A 24727-nucleotide genomic window follows, 5' to 3' on the forward strand; every position below is an offset into this window, starting at 1 on the left:
AAGACATTGGCATGCAATTGTAAGGGTACATATGTACAATATACTCAAAGTGGTGAAGAGTATCATATAGTCGGCCCAGTCCGACTTTACTATTTTCCTTACTGGTTTAAACATAAAATATCTCAAATATAAAAGTTGTGGTTCTTTACATATCAGTGTACATTGTCTGATAGTAAGTCTGAGAAAATTAAATAAGAAGTTACGGACGGTCATGTTGGAAGCGTGAGCGAAGAACTTTTTTGTATCGAAAAATAAGGGTGATCTATACCCAATTACAGCTACTTCGGTGGGGAAATGCTGCAATGGAGAGAAACCTTATGTAAGGGTTATATCAAATATTGAACTTTATATACAATTTTCTGTAAATATTTGTTAATCATCCTCCAAGAATCGGTAATGCGATATTACAGCCGTTTTGGGCTGTTCTGCGGCTAAAAATACCAAAAACGGCGCGATCCTTAATACTGTCAAAACATAGATCTATATCGGAAATTTTCTGCAAAAAAAATGTTTTTACCTCTAGACTAAAAATTTCAAATTAAGGCCACTTCGGCTGTAAATACCTAACGTAAGCTGTATTTTTGTTTACTCTCCAAGAAGCTTCATCTTTAACTACAGCCATTTCTTTGGAAAAATCTAAAAGGACATTTATATGTGAGGAACCTATATCGAAAAATGTCACTATTCCACACCTCAAGAATCAGGAATACTAATTGGATAACAATTGTTTGAATAAACCAGTAAGGAAAGTAGTAAAGCCGGACGGGGCCGACTATATGATACCCTTCACCACTATGGATATATTAAACAGGACTATTAACATGAAATTGGATGAAATAAAATATGTGATATTTATCTAAATGTGAATCTACCTATATATCCATAAGTTATATAAATCGACTTCAATCAAATATAAATAGGTTATCTGTTGGGCTATGTCTGTACTTCTAGAAAACGCAACTACGTAATTCTATGCTCAATTTTGTACGTTGTGCAAAATTTGATGTCAACCTGACTAGCATGAAGAGTTTGATGTCCAATTTACTTAAAATCGGGCGAAAATATATATGGAAGCTCTATCCAAATATATCGAAGGATATATAGGGACTTTGGTGCACCATTTACATGAAATCGGACGAAACTATATCTGAATCTGGGCCGATTTTCTCGAAACTGGGCTCAATTCAGTACGTTATGCCAAATTTCCTGCAAATCGAAAGATATATAAGGACTTTGGGGCACCATTAACATGAAATCGGACGAAACTATATATGGGAGCTATATCTAAATCTGGACCGATTTTCGCGAAACTGTGCAGACATCATTCTAGCCTCAATTCAGTACGTTATGCCAAATTTCATGCAAATCGAAAGATATATAAGGACTTTGGTACACCATTTACCTTAAATCGGAGGAAGATATATACGGGAGCTATATCTAAATCTGAACCGATTTTCACGAAACTTTGCACACATCATTCTAGACTTAATTCAGTGCGCTATGCCAAATTTCGTGCAAATCGAAAGATATATAGGGACTTTGGTACGCCATTTACCAAAAATCGGCCGAAACTATATATGGGAGCTATATCTAAATCTGAACCGATTTTCACGAAACTTGGCACACATCTTTCGTGGCTCAATTCAGTACGCTATGCCAAATTTCGTGCAAATCGAAAGATTTTCAGGGTCTAAAGTCCGTAAATCGGGCGAAACTATATATGGGAGCTATATATAAGTCTGAACCCATTTTCACGAAACTTGGCACACATCTTTCGTGGCTCAATTCAGTACGCTATGCCAAATTTCGTGCAAATCGAAAGATTTTCAGGGTCTAAAGTCCGTAAATCGGGCAAAAATATATATGGGAGCTATATCTAAATCTGAACCGATTTTTCCCAATTTCAATAGGGTTCGTCCTTGGGCCAAACAAATGAGCTGTGCCAAATTTCATCCAAATCGGATCATAAATGCGACCTGTACTTTGTTTACAATTTAACATGGACAGACGGACGGACGGACATGCATAAATCGATTCAGAAAGTGATTCTAAGCATATTCTCAAAAGGAACCATGGGTCTATCTCGATTATTTTTGCCTGTTACAAACATATTGACAAAGACATAATACCCTGTACCACAGTGTGGTGAAGGGTATAAAAAGCAGCAAACCCGTCAGAATTAGCAACAAAAGCCCAGAATATGAAATTACAGACACTTTGAGAAAACTAATACTTTCAATACACCGAAAATGGGTTAGTTATATCGGGACTATGTTCAAACGGTTATCTTGATATTGATATTTTTCTAAATAAATGTATGCTTGTATGTTTCCAAAACACCCGAATATCTGTTTTTAGACCTTTAGGGTGGAAATAGCGTTTAAGATCTTTAAAATACCGAAAATGAGGTGGTCCGGTATATGAAATCGATAGTATTTTCTGAAGTAAGAAAAAAATATTTCCTTAGGACCCTATCCATACATAATTCAATATTTTAGGTTATTTTTTGCATTTCCTACTTTCAATATGTTTGCTATCGCATTCCACAGCGAAATTGGAAATCGGTGATGGTTAAGGTATACATCAGTACAATATAATGATGTACATAATAATGAAGATCATCAGAATGTTGTTAATTATTTATTTAAGCGCCTGAAAGTATGCTCTACAATGATCTTAATGTTGCCACTAATACAAATCTTCATATAATCAATGATTCCGTCCAATACATTGTTCCATGGCACAATAAATAGGTTGTCCATTTAGCACAGCTGATGTCTCTATTAATTGTCAAAGTGCGTAATTTCTATATGCATTCGATGTGCAATGTTGTCAACCATGTGAAATATTATATGAAAAAATTTAACAGAAGATCGAGACAAAAACAAAGGTTTTTGTTGTGATACATCATCTTATTATTGCATCATGCATTCTTCACTTGGATTTATAAGGCCAATTTGGTTCCCTTAGATTAACCAGTAACCATGGGTTTGGAGGCTTCTACCCTGAAAGATGACTCCCCAATTTTTGGGTGTTATACAACCTCGGTCTACCAGTGTTCTGGTTTGCAAAGTATTTGAACGAGTCATGTTGGGCGCCACAACTAAAATTAGGTTATTTAACCAAGTCCTTGTCTTCTATAGATGTCATGACATGGTCGGAGAATGGAGGACATATTTAATCATGAATTTATGAGGCGAATTTGGATCCAGTAGATTAGCTAGTAACCATCGGTTCCTAGGCTCCTACCCTGAAAAATGAATCCCCAAGTTTGTGGTGAATATCCCTGGGGAGAATATTCCTTACAAAAACCCAAGAATCAAACGAGAGATCCGAAACTCTAGTCTTCTCTGTCTTACCCCTTGGTGGACAATGCATTATTTTCCCCACTAATAAATAGTTGGTTTTATAAAAACAACAAACTGGGATTATGCCTGACTATTTTGCAATAAAAAAATACAAATGGTTTCCCAAATAACCCGCCAACACTATTATGTTATAAAATTTCGGTCTATAAGTGTTCTATGGTTTGCAAATAATTTAAACCAGGTCATGTTGGGCGCCACAACTAAAATATGGTTTATTTTTCTACGTCCTCGCCATGGTAAGGATATCATGCCATGGTCGACATCATGTCCTCTTTTTATTCCGTATCTAAATATCTATATCTCCAAACAAACCAATAAATAAATAAATAAAAACAGCTTTGACTGATGTTGGAGTGGCTACATTGGCAACCTCCTTCTCCAAAGTCACAAGTGTTAAAAATCCAACTGATTAGCGGATGTAGCCTACCATTATTAACGACAATTTTACATTATCAGAGTGAATCACTCCTCAGCCTGATTTATATGAATATTTCCTCTTCTGCCCTCGATCTGTCGACTACAGCACCGCAAAGTGCTCAAAACAAAGAAGCGCTGAGCAGAAATGCATTTTGAAGGGCAATTTGGTACTGTCAAAGATTTGTGGATCACATCGGGTACGAAAACATCTAAAGTTTGTGAGTAAATACAAAATGGGACTATCAGCACATGGCTACGAGGGGAACTCCAAATCCATAGAATTCCTATGTCGTGTACAGTGGTCACTCTGTGGATTCTCAGTATAAAATAATCTTGTCAAAAAATATATGGAAAATGAAATCGAAAGAAAATATATATTGGAGCAAATCTGATCCGATTTCAAGGGAACATAGCACACATCATTATAGACTCAATGTGGTAGGAGATTTCAAATTTTGTGTAAATCGAAAGAAATATGTGAGCTTTCTTCCACCATTTACATAAAATCGTACGAAAAAATACGTGGGAGCTATATCTAAATCTGAACCTATTTCAATGAAATTTCGCACTATATTCAGAACGATATGCAAAATTTCGTCTTAATCGGATATATATTGGGAGTTTGGTGCAGCATTTACATCAAATCGGACGAAATCATAAATGGGAAATATATTTAAATCTGATCCGACTTTGACCAATTTCACTTCGTACTTGGACTAAATAAACTAGCTGTAATAATTTTCATCCAAATCGAATCATAAATTTGACTTGTACTTTGTTTACAGTTTTACGGACGGACATAAATAGATTTAGATAGATTCTATGCATATTCTTAAAATGAATAATGTTCTATCTAGTTTCATTTAGCCTATTACAAACATATGCACAACGACATACTACCCTGTACCACAGTGTGGTGGAAGGTATCAAAATCGTGGCCAATACGAAGGCGGGAAATGTTTTGGCAGTGAATACGGCAACTTCAGTGGAGGCTGTTCCAAAGGAAACAGTCTATGGCATTGAAGACGATAATATCGACGGGCGAATATCAACCCGTTAACGGATTAAAAGGATGCATCATCCTTTTGGTATAAAAAAAAACATCTTGAGGCCAATTAAGGATTTTTAAATTTCCGCAAAAGTGACATTGCTCTGCGATCATGGATCCAGAACAACGATAACCATTTATTGTATCTTTTGTGAGAATTCCGACAGTATCCGTCATTATGTCATACACATAATGGTCTTGGCATAAATCTCTCGAAATCTGAATTAATACTGTTCAACAAGAAACGTAAAATTCCAACGTCACATCTAGCTATCTTGGATAAAGTAGCTACGAAACGCTCTCTGCAACCCAAGAACCCTGGACCAATCCTTGATAATCGTTTGAAGTGCAAAAAGAAACGTTGAGGAGCGTATAAAAAAGATCAACGTCTTGTCCGCTGGCCAAAATTTTGTAAAATAAAATGTGATCACAAATCTCCATTGACCCTTTCCGCCGATATTGATCCCCCCAAAATTTAGAGATTTGCCAAAAAATTGTCATGGCTGAGTTACCAAACTTATTTTTCTACCCCTTGCTCTCCTTCCTTCTTCTATTTTATTCTCATGATCTTTTTCAGGAGAAACACAATGGTTCAATATTTTTCGAAGCTACGGTTAATTCGACAATCTATCATCCATCATACTATCTTTAATAAAATATTAATTATTTTCTCGTTAAAATATTTAATCGATCTGAGAATCTTTTAAATTAGAATCGACCCGCTGAAGTTAAACACCTGAAATGTGTCTCCATGATAATTTAGTTGATTTTCTACAGTTTAAATTTTTGTTATATTTAAATTTTGTTATATTCCGTTCTTTCATCCCTATTGATAACCTTCAGTAATAATAGTACAATAATTTTCCACAATAAAGGTATATATGTATTTATAAAAAATATATATAAATTTTATTCACATTTTACAAATACTACATTATTGTTTCACATATATACATATACATAAATGGGAGGAGGAATTCGTTTGGTGTCTGTATGTGTGTGTATTTGAGTCGAATTAAACGACTTTCGTATAAATTGATGATCGTTTTTAAGCATCAAGCTTAAAATACAAACGAAAGCAAAGACAAGATTTGTTCCCCTATGACAGAAAAAGATAAATAATCAAATTACAGAACTTATATAAAAAACAGAACTTCTTTTAACCAATAAAAATATGAATCAATACTTAAAAACTAAAGGGAAGAAAGGAATAATTTATCATCGATAGACAACAAAATACCATGCCAAGGGATTTCGAGGATGTATGAGGGTAATGATCCCTGTTGTGTGTGTGGCGAAACAATGTGGAATCCTGCTAGAGTAAGTAGAGAGCATTGTCTTTGTTATTGTAGAACATTTGTGGTAACGGAATGTTTTTGTTCTTCTCGGCCACCGTTAATAGCTTTTAAGGCATATTTTGGTATATTTATTTTGTTGTTTTGTTTTTGGTAATATTGTTTTTTAATAAAAACTTTTGTGTTTGTGTGTTTTGTTTTCAAATAAAAATTTGTTCTTTTAATAATTTAAAAAAGTTTATAAATCACGTTTAATCACGTTTTGGCTTTTGAAAAGACAAAGAATTTGTTTTTGTTTTCTTGGATATCTTACATACTAGTTGTAACAAGTAAAGTAAAACTTTTTTATCTTCATTTTACATTAAAAAAAGAAAATACAATAATCCCCTTTCTTTTCCACTACTTTTTTTGTTTTGTTGATGTAAAAAAATGTAAAATTTAAATTCTTCTAAAATCGCATACATCCAATTTTCCGATCCGCATTCATCTTAGCGTGCTGTCTTCAACTTCCATTTCAAGAATAGATATGCCGAAAGTCTCAGCACCACAAAGATCACGACCAAAGCAACAATATCCAAAGTGTAGCTGGCATTAACCATATCCAATTCCTCCAAAGTGGTCATGGGTGATTTGAAATGACAATAGGTCTGATGGCACTTCAATTTCTCGCGGCCAAAACCATAGGTAGCCAAAGCAGTACCTTCGAAACCATAACGGATGTATGACAAATACGTGATCCATCTCAAGTACACGGGGATGGCATCAAACGATACAAAGAAGCCGGAGAAGAGTAAGAACGGCACCGACATTACAGGGGCCAAGAATACACCGTTTTGTACATTCATAGCAGCACCAACAACCAAACCCACGGACTGTGCAACAAATGAGATCATCAGACAAGCGCCCAAGAACATTGCAAAACGGAACAACTCCCACGGCTGTGAGGTAAAGTAATAGACAATGGCCACATAGATGGTACAGAAAATAGCCTGCGGGGGGAAAACAGGGTTTTAATATTTTCAAAAATTGTCAAATTTTAAATAAGACATTTGCAACTTACCTGGAATGGTATATCCGCCACGGATATAGCCAAATAGTACGATTTCAGTGAATACCATCGATTAAAGTTTTCCTTTAGCAATACAGGCATTTCGAGAGGGACTGAAATGAGAGAACATGCAGAGTAATGTTATTGTGAATAATATTTTTAAAGATACTTGGGCTAGAGTTTGAGATAATACATGTTAAGACTATGTTTGTAGACCACAGCTTGACTTTTACATCGTTGGAATAAATGTTGTATTTCAGTCTCCGTTTCTAGACCTATAAGTTTGGAATTCAACTAAAAATTCAAACATGTGAGAATAGTCCTGCATATCCGCTCGCGAATGTAATCATAATAAGACTGTCGAAGCGCTATTAAGTCTATACTCTTAAGCGAGGGCATACCGAAATGCTATTGGACATGTGCACTGGTTGCGGATAGTGGAAAGTCCAATTTATTTATTGGGTAACTGCGACCGTCAGCGTGTCTAATAGAAGGGTGTCGGGGGAAATTACTTAGTCCGAATTATCTTATGGTCTGCGAGTTTTTCACACATAATATTTGACCCGATCATCCTTAGAACAGCTATGTTCATTCTTTGGTCACATTTCCTTCTCCGTGTAACATTTTATTGTGTCAGTTTCCAACTAAGTCATGAGAGCCCTCCAGAAGAGAAGAATGTCATCAGCTCTTTAGCCTTTAGTCGATATGAAAGACGAGTATGTTCGCTGATGATATGGGCTCCTTCAAGGTGAAAACTACTGACTGTGTGTCGACTTTAACGACAACTCAATACGTCTGAGACTGACTGCAACTGATATGAAAGGAGTCACTGGTAGATGTTCCAAAGACAACTCCTCGCTGTTGCATCGAGGATGTAAATTGCCAAACCCAAAGAAGTATTGGATAGTAAGGTTTATCGGCTTAACAATGACCCCCCAACTTGATCACCGAGAGATAATTCCTTTGTATTAAGAAACATCTTAAGGTCGTGAGGAAGTATGAGAGAGATTACCCTCATATGACGTCCTGAATACACTTATACACATAAAATACTTTTAGGAGGTTTTTTATATACTCAGATAAACTTTAGGATATCCATAAGGGCCTCTCATAGTCAGAATGCCCTTTAGGAGGCCTTTTATACTCACAAGATGTTTATGACCAGACGTCCCTCTGTCACTTATGTGTTCGAAGTACGTCCAAAAGAATTTGATTAAACCTTTATAGTCAGAAGTCGTTATCAAGACGGCCCTTGAGGCAATAAAGTCGCAAATAATTAATTTGTAGAAAATAATTCATTAAAGGTCCTTCCCAGAGGTTCTGAAGGGTCTTTAATAGATAAAATACCTTCATGAGGAAGACGATTTGGATGACTTCTATAGCCACTCTTTGGTTCTTCTATGATAATATCAACAGGAAATCCTGAAGGCTGTCAGAAGACTTTTATAAGCCATTCAGTCAGAACATATTCATAATATCTCCAATAGCCAGACATCCTTCTGGCTATTTTATGGCCGAACACTTCCAGGAGGTTCTAAAGGATCCTCCATGTTCATAAGCATCATCAGACCCATAGTCTTGGATTTTCCAAGAACCATCAGAACATATTTCTACGAATATTTGTTCAAGGGCCGTCAAAGGAGTGGATTTTTTTTAACAATCTGAACCAAAGGCGTGGATTTTTTGAGATATTTTTTAAGGATCATCCGAACCTGTGGATTGTATTTTTTACGAAAAATTTTTTTCTATCAGATTTAAAGTCATGCCTTTTTTTGAAACTCCAGGCGTGGATTTTGGAGAAAATTTTACCAAGGACATTAGAAATCGAGGTGTGAATTTTTACCAAGGACCATCAGAACCCAAGACGTGCATTTTTAATGAATATTTTTTTTACCAAGAACGATCAGATCCCAAGACGTAGATTTTCAAAGAATATTTTTTCAAGGACCATCAGAAGCCAAGACGTGGATTTTAAAGAATATTTTTACCAAGATCGATCAGATCCCAAGACGTGGATTTTAAAGAATATTATTACCAAGGACCATCAGAGTAATTAGAACCCGAGGCTTAGATTTTTATAGAATATTTTGTCAAGGGCCATCAGAATCATTGGAACCCGAGGCGTCCATTTTTATAGATTATTTCTTAAGGACCGTCAGAATCCAAAGCGTGGATTTTTTAAGAATATTTTGTAACATCAGAACCCTAGGCGTGGATTTTTTAAGATTTTTTCTCAGGAGAACATAAATAATTAAAAGACCCTCAGGATGTACTCTATAGACGTTCAGAAGAGCTTCTATAGTCAAAAGGCCGTCAGAAGCTCTTCTATAATCAGCGGACCTCCAAAGCGTCCTGAGAGACTTTTATAACCAGAAAGTCATCAGGAGGACATACATAGTTCAAAAGCCCTCAAGATGTGTTCGATAGTAAGAAGATTCTCAGAAAGGATCTGAAGCACTGCTAATAGTCAGAAGACGTTCAGGGAATCTTTTATATGCAAAAGGTGTTAGGAGGACTTGTGTAGTTAAAATACCCTCTGGATGTCTTGCATAGTTAGAAGACCCTAAGAACGTCTCATATAGGCAGAATGCTTTCAGGAGGCAGAAAGCTTTCAGGAGGACCCGAAGCATCTTTCATAGTCAGAAGACAATCATAAGGACTTCTATATCTCGCCTCATTTCAGTTTTTTAAAGTCTTAGACACATTACCTAACATAAGCTCCTGAAATTTATGGTATATCGGGTTATCAGAGAACCGCATATTATCTGAAAAATTTTTAACATGAGTACATGCAGCTTTCGACACATTTTAGGGTTTTATATCGTTTTCTATGTGGATTTTATTTCACCTTTGAAGGGTAAATGACCTAGACGCAATTCGACATTTTAGGTACTCGGATGGTTAAACATCAATTTGCAAAATAAAATAAAAATCCAATAACAGCGTGAATTGTACAGAAACTGGCTCTAAGTCAATATTCTGACATGGGGTCCTGAAAACATTTTCAATTAAAAAGATACTTCATGGAAATTCGACTACATTGATGCCAGTTTATGGTCACGATTTTTTTAATGTAAGAAGGCTTTCAGAGACTCTTCTATAATCAGAAGATCTTAAGGATGTCCTTAAAAGTATTCCGTAATGCGAAATTAAGGAGTTCTTCCATAGATAAAATATACTCAGCATGTTTTCTATAGTAAGAGGGCCGCCAAGATGTATTTTATAGTCAGAATACCTTCAGGATGTGCTGAAACGTCTTTCAAGCCGGAAGATCTTTAGCGGGGCATTCTATATACAGTATGCCGCCATGTGGTCTTTTATTGTTAAAATGCCTTATTTACAAATAAATTACATTTAGACTTCGTATACTTACATGATAAAATCGTAATTGTCATCGAGGTGTACATCAAGAACAACATATTAAAGAACAAGAAACCCAAATTACTCAAGACCTTGGCACCATCATTACCGATATCATAGTACAAGGCACCGATTAGGAAACCAACCAATAAATGGGCAAACAAACGCAAGTACATAAGAGTCTGGAAAACAAAAACATGATTAACAACACTCCACAATAAATAAAACAAAATAAACCCCTCCAACTTACCCAATCACGGAAACTGAAAAGCAAGGTACGTTTCAAAACAATCCAGAATTGATGAAATTGTGAAGTGGGATATCTCTCGGGCGATGTAATTTCCGATGACAACAATGCCGTGGTACAATTATCTGTCTTTTCCAATTCAATCATGGCATCACCTTTCTCATTGGTGCTGACAACAGGACCAGCTGTTGCCGATTCTTTGGCAATATCATTGACTAAATTCGATTTCAAAATACCATTGTTCAGCTTCAAATTATCCTCAAATTTACCACCCGTCGAATTGGCAGCATCATTTTTATCCAAGATGGCTTTCAAATTTTGCACCTTCATCAAATCGTTGCGGGCCTTCAGTTCAGCATAATCGGCAGTGGAACGAATATCTTTACTACCATTACCGATGGCATCGACCAGACGACGTGTATGATCACCATGTTCACCGCAGGCTACTTCAATAATGTAACTGGCCGGGTTATGATAACTGGGACATTCCAAATTTAGTGTGGACAAGAAAGGCACGAGTTGTTTGGTGCTACCCTGATAGACACACTGACCATCGGACAACGTATACAATTGATCGAACATTTCAAATAGACGAGCCGAAGGTTGATGAATGGTACAAATAATAGTACGACCACCTTCTGCCAACATTTTCAGTAAATTGATACATTGGAAACAGGTGGAACTGTCCAAACCCGATGTGGGTTCATCGAAGAACATGATTGGGGGATTGTTGACCAATTCCAAGGCAATTGAAAGACGTTTCTTTTGACCGCCGGACAGATTGCGTGTCAATGTATTACGATGTTCGCTTAAACTCAGTGTCAAAAGAATGTCATCGATCTGAAATGGGAAGAAAGAAGAATTTGAGGGGGAATTAGTGGGAAAAATTTTAGGAAAATTAAATGAGCTTCTAAAGATTTCAAATTGGTATATAATTATAAAGGTTTTTGTAGTATAAAGACCATCGGGAAGTCATATTTTTTTATAAAACATCCAAAGGTATTCTATGGTTAGAAGGCTTTCAGATGGTTTTGTGCAGTTAGAGGACCCTCACGGGAGTCTCTCGTATTCAGATCTTCAGGAGGTCGTAGTCAGAAGACTAGTTCAGGCAGTCTGCAGAAGATCATCAACGAGTCCAGAAGGGCCTTTCATAATCAAAACGTCGTCGAGAGGTCATCAATAATTGAAAAGATTCTCAGGAAGCTTTCTATAGTAAGATTACCCTCAGTATAAATTCTACAGTCAAAATACGACCAGGTCAAAAGACGACCTATAGTCAAAAGACGTTCAGAAAAGCGTCTATAGTCAGGAGGCACACAGGAGATCTTCTATAATCCTTCATAAGGCCCTTTCATAATCAGAAATACATCAGAAGGACATGATTAATTAAAAGACCCAAGCGTCGTCAAGAAGACACAAATAATTAAAATACCCTCAGAAGGTCTTCTAAAGTCAAGAGACTTTCAGAAGAGCTCCTATAGTCAGAAGGCCGTCAAAAACTCTCCCTCCTATAATCAGAAGACCTACAAGAGATCCTCAAGGGTATTTCATAACCAGAACGACAGAAAGAGGGCATATATAGTTAAAATACCCTCCGGATGCCTTCTCTGGAGATCCTGAAGCCGGAAGACCTTAAGGTGAGCTCCAAAAGAGATTCTTCTGCATGCAGAAGACCGTCAGCATTTGTCACTAGCATATTTTTCAAAGACCATTAGAGCCCAAAACGTGGATTTCTGAAGAATATTTTTTCAAGGACAATCAGAATATCAGAGGTGGATTTTCTAAAGAAGATTTTTTCAAAAATTTTAGAGCTGCATGTTTGAATTTTTAGGAAGGCGTGGATTTTTTAGGAATATTTTTTAAGGACTTTCAGAGCACCAGGCGTGGGGTTTGTAAGAATATTTTTCAAAGACATACAGAGCATAAGGAGTGGATATTTTAAAGAAGATTTTTGTCAAAGACTTGTAGAGTTCCTGTCGTGGATTTTAAGAATAATTTAGCAGCAGGGACAACCATAGGCGTGAATACTTTCAAAGCTCCAGGCAGGGATTTTTAAAGAAATATTTTCTAAGAACTTTCAGATCTCCAGGCGAGAATTTTTCTAAGAATACTTTTTTAAGATCTCCAGGCGAAGATTTTTCTAAAAATATTTTAAGGACTTTCAAATCTCCAGGATTTTTCTAAGATATTTTTCAGGGATCTTCAGAACTGAAAGCCTGGATTTTTTCAGGGGTCATCAGAACCAAAGTCGCGGATTTTTTTCAAGGACCTTCCGAACCAAAAACGTGGATTTTTAAGGCTTTGGGTTTTCTAAGAATCAGAAAAAATCGGGATGTTCTCCTAAATCGGAAGACTTTTGTGAGGTTCTCTAAAATTAGAAGACCTTCAAGTTATTGTCAAAAATCAGAAGATCTTTGGAACTCTCAGGAGAAGGCTTTAAGATGATGACCATCTCTTGAAGGTCTTTGATATCTCCTTAGATTTTTTAAAGCGACAAGAGAGAACCTTCGAGAGGGTTTTTAAGATCGGAAACCTTTCGAAATTCTCTACAATCAGAGGACCTTCTGGAGATTCTCTAAAATTAGAAAGCCTTCTGAATATACTATAAACTCGGAAGACCTTCGTTAGGTTCACTTAAATCAGAACCTTCTGAAGATTCTTTACAATCAGAAGATCTTCTAGAAAGACAAAATCGAGAGGTTTCTATAGGCATATTATCTAGTAGAGACTTTACATCTCAGCAACTTTTCCAAAATGAGCCATGAAAAAGACAGAGATATGCTGAAAAATAAACATGTTAAACAATAACTAAAACTTTCAAAATCTTTCGTGTAGATAATTCATCTTAATGTTAATGCTACTATGAGTGCGTACCTAAAACCACGAAATTACTTAAAAGCACATAACATGCTACAATTATGAAATGTAGAATAATAAATATTTCCGCACATTTGTCATAAAAATTTAACGAATTTGTTGTTGTTGTACGAAAAAACAACAATTATTTTTATTGTTTTGTCTTAAACCAAAGTAAAGCGGAACGTGCCAAAATTTTACGAAAATGTGAAAAAGAAGACAACATATATTTTTTTAAGATCTGTCAAGAAACAAAATTGTAGTTTTGTGCTAATATTTAAAATGTTAGAGGAACTTCTTGAATGTTCGGAAACAATTTGTTTTACTTACCATAGATTGTTTTTCGGCTTTGGTGAATTTTTTGCTCAGCTTCAAATTTGTGGCAACAGTCATGGCTTCTTGGACGGTCAAATTGCCGTGCAGCTGATTGTCCTGCATAATATAGGCAGACAATTTACGGAAGGCACTAATGTTACGTTCATGGCCATTCATTGTTACGCTACCCTCGATGTTGTTGGCTCTGGAAAATAAAGAAAAAAATAGTTAATAAAAATTTTAGTAAAAGAGGAGAAGAATAAAGAAAAATAACGGATTAGAGAAGAATACATTTTAAGTAATTTGCTTAGATTTTATAAGAGCAATTATTCAGAGCTATAGGCATTTTAAAGGATATTTTTTCAAGAAGTATCTGAGGCGTAAAATAATGAATATTTGGTCAAGGATTATCAAAACCATAGGCGTGCATTTAAAAAAAGTTTCTATTAAGAATTATGAATATTGATTTTTTTAAAGAAAATTCTGCCAAGTATTATCGGAGCCATAATGAATATTTGGACAAGGATTATCAGAGCTATAGATTTTATAAATAATATTTTTTGAAGGACTATCAGATCCATATTCGTTGATTTTTAAAGACCATTGCCAAGGATTTTTTAAGAAGATTTTGTCAAGGATTATCAAAGTTATATCCTAGGATTTTTTTAAGAAAATTCTGTCAAATATTACATATCTATAATGAAGATTTCGTTAAGGATTATAAGAACCATAGGCTTGGACTTAATAAAAATATTTTTCAAAGACTGTCAGATCCATAACCTTGGATTTTTTCAAATAAATTTTTCTGAAGAACTATGAGATGCATAGGCGTTGATTTTGACAAGGATTATAAGAGCCATAGGCGTGATTCTTTTATCAACGATTTTTAGAGCCTCAGGCAAGGTTTTTTAAGAAGATTTTATCAAATATTATCAGATATATAATGGATATTTGGTCAAAGATTTTAAGACCCATAGGCGCGGATGTTTTAAAGAAGAATTTTTCAAGGATTATCAAAGTCATAGGCAAGGATATTATAAAAAAATTTGAAAGACTGTCCATACGCTTGTATTTTTAAAATTAATTTTTTTTAAGAACTATCAGATCCATAGGATTTTATCAAGGATTATCAGAGCCATAGGCGCCGATGTAAAAAAATATTTTATCAACGATAATCAGAGCCATAGGTAAGGATTTTTAAAGAAGATTATCCCATGTATTATAAAAGTCATAATGGTCAAGGATTATCACAAAGAAGATTTTTCAAGAAGTATCAGAACCATAAGCGTGGATTTTTAATTAAGACTTTTTCAAGGGTTATCACAAATATAGGCGTGAAGGACTTTCAGAAACTTAAGCGTGAATTATTCAGAAGGAGTACCAGAGCTGCAGGCGTATACATTGTTTAAAGAATATTTTAAAGGGTTTTGTGTGAAGGATTAGCAGAGCCATATGGCATTTTAAAGAAGATAATATATATATATATATATATATAAAACATCCAACCCAAGGGGCTGTAAAATTACATTTGATATTCATTGAGGGCGAAAAACTTTTTTTGCGGAAATATTTCGATGTAGGTTTATATTTCGAAATAACCCCCATATACATTTCTCCAAAGAGTTTCCTAACCAAAGTGACTGTATTTGTATAACGGGTTCTTGGAGGGTGAAAAACATATATGCAGAAGATTTTCGATGTATGTCCATGTTTTATTATAGTCTTCAAAATGGAGACCGACATATAAGTTTGCGGAATATTAGTATAGGTATATGTTTTGGTATAGCTCACATATAAAGGCTCCACCCCATTTTCGGTATTTGGAAAGTTTTAGACGCATTTTTAAACCCAAATCAAACCAGTTTGGTATTCAAAATTCTTTGAGGGAGTAAAACATTTTTCAGAAAAAAATTCTTTATAGGGATAGTTCCCATCTAGTATGGTTCCTCCCTATTTTCACTATTTTTAAGTTCTTTGTGGCATTTTCTCACAAAAGTTTCTGTAATTTGGCAATCCGAATTTTCGGAGGGTGAAAAAAATCTTTGCAGGAAATTTTTTAAGAATATTTTTTCAAGGACTTGGTTTTTTAAGAACATTATCAGTGCCTAGGTTTGGATTTTTTAGGAATATTTGTTCAAAGATTTTCAGAACTCCATGTGTGGGTTTCTAAGAAAATTTCTTCAATGGCCTTCAGAGCTCCGGGCGTCAACTTGTTAAGAACATTTTTTCAAGGACATTCAGAGGAAAATGCGTGGGTTTTTAAGAATATTTCTTCATGGACAAGAAAAGCTTTAGGCGTGGATTTTCAAGAATATTTTTCAGGGACATTCGAAGTTAGTCCATGTTTTGACATTACCCTCATATGAAGCAGAATCAATCCACGAAATTAAGAATGTATTTACTTCTATAGCCAGTAGCACTTCTATATTCAGAATACAACCAGGTAGTATTCTATTCCAAAAAATATATATATATATATATATATATAGTGGAGGCATTCTTTATTCCAAAGAGGGTCAGAAGAGTTTTTATAGTCCGAGGACCTCCTGGAGGTCCAGATGGGTCTTCGATAATAAAAACGTCGTCAGTGGGATTTTTATAGTAAAAATACCCCTACCCATTTATGGCGATAAGACCTTCAGAAGGTCTTGTGTAATTATGGTGGAGGGTATAAAAAAATTGGGCCAACGAACTTTGCGGCGGGTTTACATTTATAGTAAGGAATACTTCTATGGTCAGAGGACATTCTGAATCGAAAATATTTAAAAATCAAAAAATATTCAGTAGGTCTTATATAGTCTATTGTCAGAAGACTTCCTGAAGGTCCAGAAGAGTCTTCCATAATCAGAAATTCGTCAGTAAGATTTCTATAGTTAAAATACATTCAGAGATTCTTCGATAAACATAAGGCCGTTAGGAGGTCTTCTATTTTGGCGGTACTTTCTTGGTAAAAAAGTGGATTTTCCATGGAGTTTAAGGAAATATTTTTAATAGGTCTTTCAAAGCGTAAGGCGTTTTTTCATATCATATTTTTGAGTAATATTTAAAGGCTAAGCGTGTTTTTTTCTAACCTAAAGGCGTGGACTTTAAAAATATCCGATTATAGCTTTGTTATTCTTGGTAAAAATCATTCTAATAAAATTTCGATTAACAATAACATTGTATTCATTGAGAGAGGGCTCCAAATTTTTTTCATATAACCAACGTTTATAGCTCAGAGTCCAACAAAAATGTTTTTAAATAATTCACTCCTATAACTCAGGGAGCCCTCGGGTGATCAAAAAAATTAATTAAAAATCCATAATTATATTCATTAAAAATCCACGAAATATACATTACAAATTTCCATTTATAGTTCCAAAAGTCTGATTTTTTTAATTCAAACGTGCAGTTCTGAGAATAAGTTTGTAGATTTATTTTCGAACTGTCACTTGGGAACAAGTTTTTAATTATTTTATTAATGGAACGAAATCAGTTTAGAATGTCAATCAATGCAATGTCAATGATATGTCATAATTAGACATGTGTTAATAATTATTTCAAAACGGAATTTTATAAGGGGCGGAAAATTTAGAGACACTCACAAGCACTGTAATTATTTTTCTAGGTTAGGTTCTGATTTTTTTAAGGGGCAAATTTTAGACGAATGTAAAAAATATATTTTCAAAAGTATATCTCATAAGAATATAGAAATTAATAACTAATCATTATATTTTTCGAAATTGAGACTTTGGTATTGAGACATTGGTATCCCTTCTTTAGATAATTTTCTAAAATGATTAAAAAAAAAACTTGAAAATTCGTCCGGAGTAACCAAGTACTTAATTGTTTTTATTATTTTCTCATTTGAACTTTATTCACCTGTCACAATTATGACGACGGGCATTATTTTCGTGTATGAATCGTAAAAAAACAACACGTCAAAGCGATAATTACCATTGCTGTTATTTTTATAATTAAGTGAAATTTAGTAAAACAACGACAAAAAATATTGACTGAATGTCAGAAGATATGAGTGTTGTGCAGTCAAAGTCCACAATGGATATATACACAATGACAAGAATAATTTCGGTTTTTTGCTTTGTAGAACTTAAATAAGTAAAGATAACAAAACATATCGAATGTTATTTTTTAATAATGGTCATTTTGAGGAAGTTTTTTATAATTCCGTAATTAAAGGGAGATTAGAAATTAAAAAAAATTAATAACAAACCCTTAGGTCTTCTAAAAACCATGCCTATGTATCACACATGCTTTCCTTACTAAAGGCGTGTATGGGTGTGATTGTCTGTTAAAAATATTCTTCTAAAAACCAGTTACATGGACCTGACATTCTTTATTCTTTGAGTGTGACCGACTTTTCAAAGCTTTCATTAAAAAATGTCAGAATATCTGACCATGTAAGACCTCCTGTAGGTTTTTTGACTATTAAAGACGCTTTAGGTCCTTTTGAAAGACATCTGACTATAAAATACCCCCTGAGAGTCTTTTATAGTTCCAAAAAGGGGGTATTCTATAGTGCAGCCCCAATAACACCCCGAAATATTGGTCCTAGACCCGATCGTCATATCTCGACTAGCTGAGTCGATCTAGACACTTGTGTCCTTCCGTCCGTCGGCCGTATGTCCATTTCAATTTTTTTAAATACTATACAGACCAATAGTCGTGAAATTTTGAATGTATGATGGGTTCTGGCCAAAGAAGACCTCTAATTTTGAACCAGGAAGAGAGTCTGGCCAATGAATAAGCATGAGTATTTTGATGAAGATCGGTCAATATTTAGCGGGGGTAAATGAACCCAGGCATTTGAGTGAATAATGGGGAAAATGTATTCTATGGCAAATATATTTGCTCCTGAAGGACATAGACCCGAGAAGTTGATAGTATATCCAAGAGGAGGGATGTAATGAACGGAAATTTTTATTTTTGCGAGATTTTCTAGTCGCTCTATGGAACACCACATATTTTACAGGGTGAAGGGGATCGGTCATTATTCTGCAATGAACTAAAATCTAAAGTGACCAAATTTATATTTATATTGACCTCGAGAAAACAATTTGCAAAATATGCCAGGGTTAGAATGTGGAGCTGTTCACCTATAATTGGCCAAGAGGGTGCAAATATCGCGAAATATTGCCCTGGATCAGAAAATATAACCGCAGAAAGTTTGATTCTGGTTGTAGTTGTGTAGGCTGTTATATTTTGTAGGGCCCTAACCCATAAGGATTTCTATAATGTATAATTTAGGGCATTGGAGGAATAAGTAGATGTTTTAGCGGACCTCTTAGAACCATAGCCATACTTTTTTGAGAATAGTTTAAAGAAAGTTTTATTTTTGTTTTGTTTGCTTTCATGGGGAAGGCGATCTGACAAACTATTTCGAAGGGATGTATTGATGATGCAGGTCAAATAAACCACAACTTTTTGGTGTAAAATTACAAAATTTAAATTTTATGAGGTACATTTTTGAAGAAACCTCGAAGGCACAAAATATTTTTTTTTGGATCATGTATTATCCTCATAAAGGGAAATTGTAGAATATTTTTTTTGGACCCTCGAATCCACAAAGGTACTTTTGTAAGACCTCGGAACCATAAGCGTAACTATTTAGAATATTTTTAGGATCCTCAGAGCAATAAGCGAGAAAGTAGTTTAAAATAATTTTGTAGGACCCTCGAAGCCATAAGTGAGGATTTTTAAATGTTTCATATAACCCTCAGAGATATACATTTTTTTAACATTTTGTAAGACCATCCGAGTAGTTGGCAAGGGTTTTTAGAATAATTGATAGCCATTTGAGGAATTTTTAGAATATTTGTTTTTATTTTTATATAGGCTGATTTGTTGAAATATTTATTTAGGACCTTCGAAGACACATGTACATTTTTATACCCTTCACCACACTGTGGTACGAGGTATTATGCCTTTGTGCATGTGTTTGTAACAGGCAAAAGGTAACGAGATAGACACATGGTTCCTTTTGAGAATATGCATAGAATCACTTTCTGAGTCAATTTACGCATGTCCGCCTGTCCATGTATTTTTGTGAACAAAGTACAGGTCGCATTTATGATCCGATTTGGATGAAATTTGACATAGGTCACTTATTTGGCCCAAGGACGAACCCTATTGAAATTGGGAAAATCGGTTCAGATTTAGATATAGCTCCCATATATATTTTCGTTCGATTTAATGTAAATGGTCTATGAATTAGGTCTAGAATGATGTGTGTTAAGTTTATTTAGCTCCCATATACATTTTCATCCGGTTTAATGTAAATGGTGCACCAAATTCCCTATATATCTTTCAATTTGCACGAAATTTGGCATAGCGTAATGAATTAGGTCTAGAATGATGTGTGTTAAGTTTCGTGAAAATCTTTTCAGTTTTAGATATAGCTCCCATATATATTTTCGTCCGATTTAAGGTAAATGGTGTACCAAAGTCCCTTAATATCTTTCGATTTGCACCAAGTTTGACACAGCGTAATGAATTAGGTCTAGAATGATGTGTGTTAAGTTTCCTGAAATCGGTTCAGATTTTAGATACAGCTTCTATATCTGACCAAATGAAAAATTTAGTATCGGTTGCAGAATGACATGTTTATGGATCCAATTTAATTTTACTGGTTCTTTAAAAATGCGGCGTCTGTTAGGATTCATCTGTTGAATATACCCATACTGGTTTAGTATATCATTGAAGCACCCTTGGTAAAATCATTGAAAATTTGTTATGGCCCGCAATTTTCAAAACTATTTTTGGGGTACCTCGGAATCAAGAGTGCTATTTTTAAGAATATTTTATTTAAGGGACTTATATAAGGAACATTTTTAGAATATTTTCCTATTTTCCAGAGTCATTAATGTATATTTTTTGGAACATTTTAGTGTATCTCTCGAAACTATAAGACATATCAATCAAATTAATTTTATTTTCAATTTTTTTTTTGGTAACCTCAAACTTATTTGATTCACTTGAAATCTATTTTTGAAACCCGAAACAAAGTAAAATTAGTTTTATATATGTGTTAATGAGAAACAGCTTCCGTTTTCTATATATATATATGTATGTACGAATATAAGCATTGAAATGCAATCTAGCTACTTCTAGTATCTCGTATTATTATTTTATTCACATTTTTTTTCATTTCAGACAAACTACTGGTTGTGTTTATTTTGCACAAAACATGTGCTAGACAAGTGTATTGATAATAATTCGTTAACCCGATTTGAACTATGTGAACACATCACAAAGTCTAATAAACAACAAAAATAAATAAGAAACTGCGACGCAGTGATAAGTTAGGTTTGAGCGAACATATTGAACGCTATACAAACCTAAAGAAAAGGGGAAATACATTTTGAAAATGTCCGATTATTATACTGACTATATAAGGTATTCAGAAATAAGGTGATATTTTTATACCCTTCACCACACTGTGGTGTCTTTGTGCATATGTTTGTAACAGGCAAAAATAATCGACCCATGGTTCCTTTTGAGAATATGCATAGAATCACTTTCTGAGTCGATTTATGCATGTCCGTCCGTCCGTCTGTCCGTCTGTAGATGTTAAATTGTAAACAAAGTACAGGTCGCATTTATGATCCGAATTGGATGAAATTTGGCACAGGTCATTTGTTTGGCCCAAGGACGAACCCTATTGAAATTGGGAAAAATCGGTTCAGATTTAGATATAGCTCCCATATATATTTTCGTCCGATTTAATGTAAACGGTCCCTACATATCTTTCGATTTGCACGAAAATTGGCACATCGTAATGAATTAGGTCTAGAATGATGTGTGTAAAATTTCATAAAAATTGGTTCAGATTTAGATATAGCTCCCAAATATATCTTCGTCCGATTTAAGGTAAATTGTGTACCAATGCCCCTATATATCTTTCGATTTGCACGAAATTTGGCACAGCGTAATGAATAAGGTCTAGAATGATGTGTGCAAAGTTTCGTGAAAATCGGTTCAGATTTAAATATAGCTCCCATATATATCTTCGTCCGATTTAAGGTAAATTGTGTACCAAAGTCCCTATATATCTTTCGATTTGCACGAAATTTGGCACAGCGTAATGAATAACGTCTAGAATGATGTATGCCAAGTTTCGTGAAAATCGGTTCAGATTCAGATATAGCTCACATATATAGCTTCGCCCGATTTTAGGTAAATAGTCCACTGAAGTCCCTGGAAATCTTTTGGTATAGCGTACTGAATTAAGTCTAGAATGATGATGTGCAAAGTTTCGTGACAATCGGTTCAGATTTAAATATAGCTCCCATATATATTTTCATCCGATTTAAGGTAATTGGTGTACCAAAGACCCTATATATCGTTCGATTTGCACGAAATTGGGCATAGCGTACTGGCATTTGGGTCTATAATAATTTGTGCTAAGTTTCATGAAAATCGGTTCAGATTTAGATATAGCTCCCATATATATTTTTGCCCGATTGTAGGTAATTGGTGCACCAAAGTCCCTGGAAATCTTTTCATTTGCACGAATTTTGGGATAGCGTACTGAATTAAGTCTAGAATGATGTGGCAAAGTTTCGTGAAAATCGGTTCAGATTTAGATATAGTTCCCATATATATTTTCGTCCGATTTTATGTAATTGGTGCACCAAAGTCCCTATATATCTTTCGATTTGCACGAATTTTGGTATAGGGTACGTTGGTCAGCTAAGTACTTCGCTTTGTTACAAGAGACATTTGGGTTTGAAAGGTTTTTTTTTTTGTATAGAAGCAATAGCTTCTGGGGAGAATATCCCAACAAAAAACTAAGGGGACTTATGAGGATCAGTGGCGTGATCCGAAACTATAGTCTTCCCTGCCTTACCCCTCGGCAATCAATGTCATACATTCCCCACTAATAGATAGTTGTTTTTTTTTATAAAAACAAAATACAAATGGTATCCCAAATAAACCGCCAACACTACTGAAGTACTGAATTAAGTCTAAAATGATGTTGCTAAGCTGCGTGAAAAGATCCATAGCAAGGCCGAATGACACAACGTACTGAAGTGATATAAATTAGTCTCTGGCAATTTTCCCTGAAATCGGTTCAGATATAGATATATAGCAAAATCGCGTCGTCTGTTGGGATACATATGTAGAATATACCTACCCAAAGTGGTGAAGGGTATCATATAGTCGGCCCAGCCCGACTTTACTACTTTCTTTACTGGTTGTCTATAAAATTATTATTTTCTAAATCTAAGAAATGTTCGAATATTATACTCTCTATATATTCAGAAATAAATCGATATTTCTGATTATAAAATGATCATCTCCTAAATACAAAATTTTTTGAATATTCTTGTATCATTCTAGTTATGGATGACACTATGGAGATCTTGTATAGATCGACCCTTCAGGAAAATTTTTAAAAAGATTATGTTTTCGGTGACCTCAGATCAATCCCTCCATATATATGTTGTCCGAAGCCATAGACCCAATATTTACTTTCATAACCTTTAGCAGTATATAACTGAAATTGCATAATTAATGGTCTTATAATAATTATTACCCTTAAATGACCATTAACATTTTCCTTGAACTATCAAAGAAAACTCTACCGCCAGCTAGCTAGCCAGGCCTTCAATTAATGTTTAATTTTATTATTTTTCTTCTTCTTGATTTTATTTTTTATTACAATGGTCAATTTTCTTTGTGAGTTACTGTTGCTTTGAGTTGTTGCTGTTTTTCCATAGCTATTTATGATTTGCACAAGGTCATCATAAAAAAGTTAATTGACTTTATTGGACCTTCTATGCGCCCAGCTGCAAACCGACAAAAAAGAGGTTGATAACCGACTTTTTTTTGCTGATAGGAAGTTATCGATAATACACAATTGCAAATGTTTTCGTTTGATATACATATAGGAATTAACACATGTTGGAAAAACGACATTAATGGGACTCATATATGTTTTAAGGGAACAACTTTTTATTTTTATACCCTCCACCATAGTATGGAGGGTATATTAATTTTGTCATTCCGTTTGTAACACATCGAAATATTCATTTCCGAACCTATAAAGTATATATATTCTTGATCAGGGTAAAATTCTAAGACGATCGAGCCATGTCCGTCCGTCCGACTGTTGTAATCACGCTATCTTCCGAAGGAATTGAGATAGGGTGCGGAAATTTTGCATAGGGTTGTCTTTTGTCTGCAGGCAGGTCAAGTTCGAAAATGGGACTCATATATGTTTTAAGGGAACCCCCCCATTCACAACTTTTTATTTTTATACCCTCCACCATAGTATGGAGGGTATATTAATTTTGTCATTCCGTTTGTAACACATCGAAATATTCATTTCCGAACCTATAAAGTATATATATTCTTGATCAGGGTAAAATTCTAAGACGATCGAGCCATGTCCGTTCGTCCGACTGTTGTAATCACGCTATCTTCCGAAGGAATTGAGATAGGGTGCTGAAATTTTGCATAGGGTTGTCTTTTGTCTGCAGGCAGGTCAAGTTCGAAGATGGGATATATCGGTCCACGTTTAGGCATAGCTCCCATATAAGGGTACCCCCCAATTTTCGGTATTTTGCGGTTCTTGAGCGCGTTTTTCAGTCGAATTCGCTGAAATTTGCTACATTGGGTTCTTATTGGGTACTAAATTTCTCCACAAAAAATTATAAAAATAGGTCAACTTTTTCTGGTAGCCCCCATATAACGGTACTTCCCAATTTTCAGTATTTTGGGGGTTTTGATCGTATTTTTCCGCCGAATTAGCTGTAATTTAGTATTTTG

The 24727-nt window shown here is 34.8% G+C and overlaps 1 protein-coding gene across 1 annotated transcript in view; it reads right to left on the bottom strand.

Moving 5' to 3' along the window:
• Nucleotides 1–6610: 6610 nt before the first annotated feature.
• Nucleotides 6611–24727, bottom strand: part of LOC133336778 (ATP-binding cassette sub-family G member 1-like) — a 46020-nt gene continuing 27903 nt past the window's right edge. The window contains exons 3-7 of the mRNA XM_061545059.1: nucleotides 13970–14159; nucleotides 10787–11623; nucleotides 10550–10718; nucleotides 7189–7289; nucleotides 6611–7117 (exon numbers count right to left, since the gene is read on the bottom strand). Coding sequence (XP_061401043.1) covers nucleotides 6617–7117; nucleotides 7189–7289; nucleotides 10550–10718; nucleotides 10787–11623; nucleotides 13970–14159 — 1798 coding nt within the window. The 3' untranslated portion in view covers nucleotides 6611–6616. The remainder of the gene's footprint in view (nucleotides 7118–7188; nucleotides 7290–10549; nucleotides 10719–10786; nucleotides 11624–13969; nucleotides 14160–24727) is intronic.

Source organism: Musca vetustissima, unplaced genomic scaffold (assembly GCF_032173495.1).
Source record: "Musca vetustissima isolate MV318-11 ecotype Yass unplaced genomic scaffold, APGP_CSIRO_Mvet_v1 utg40450, whole genome shotgun sequence".
Classification (NCBI taxonomy): Eukaryota; Metazoa; Arthropoda; class Insecta; order Diptera; family Muscidae; genus Musca; species Musca vetustissima.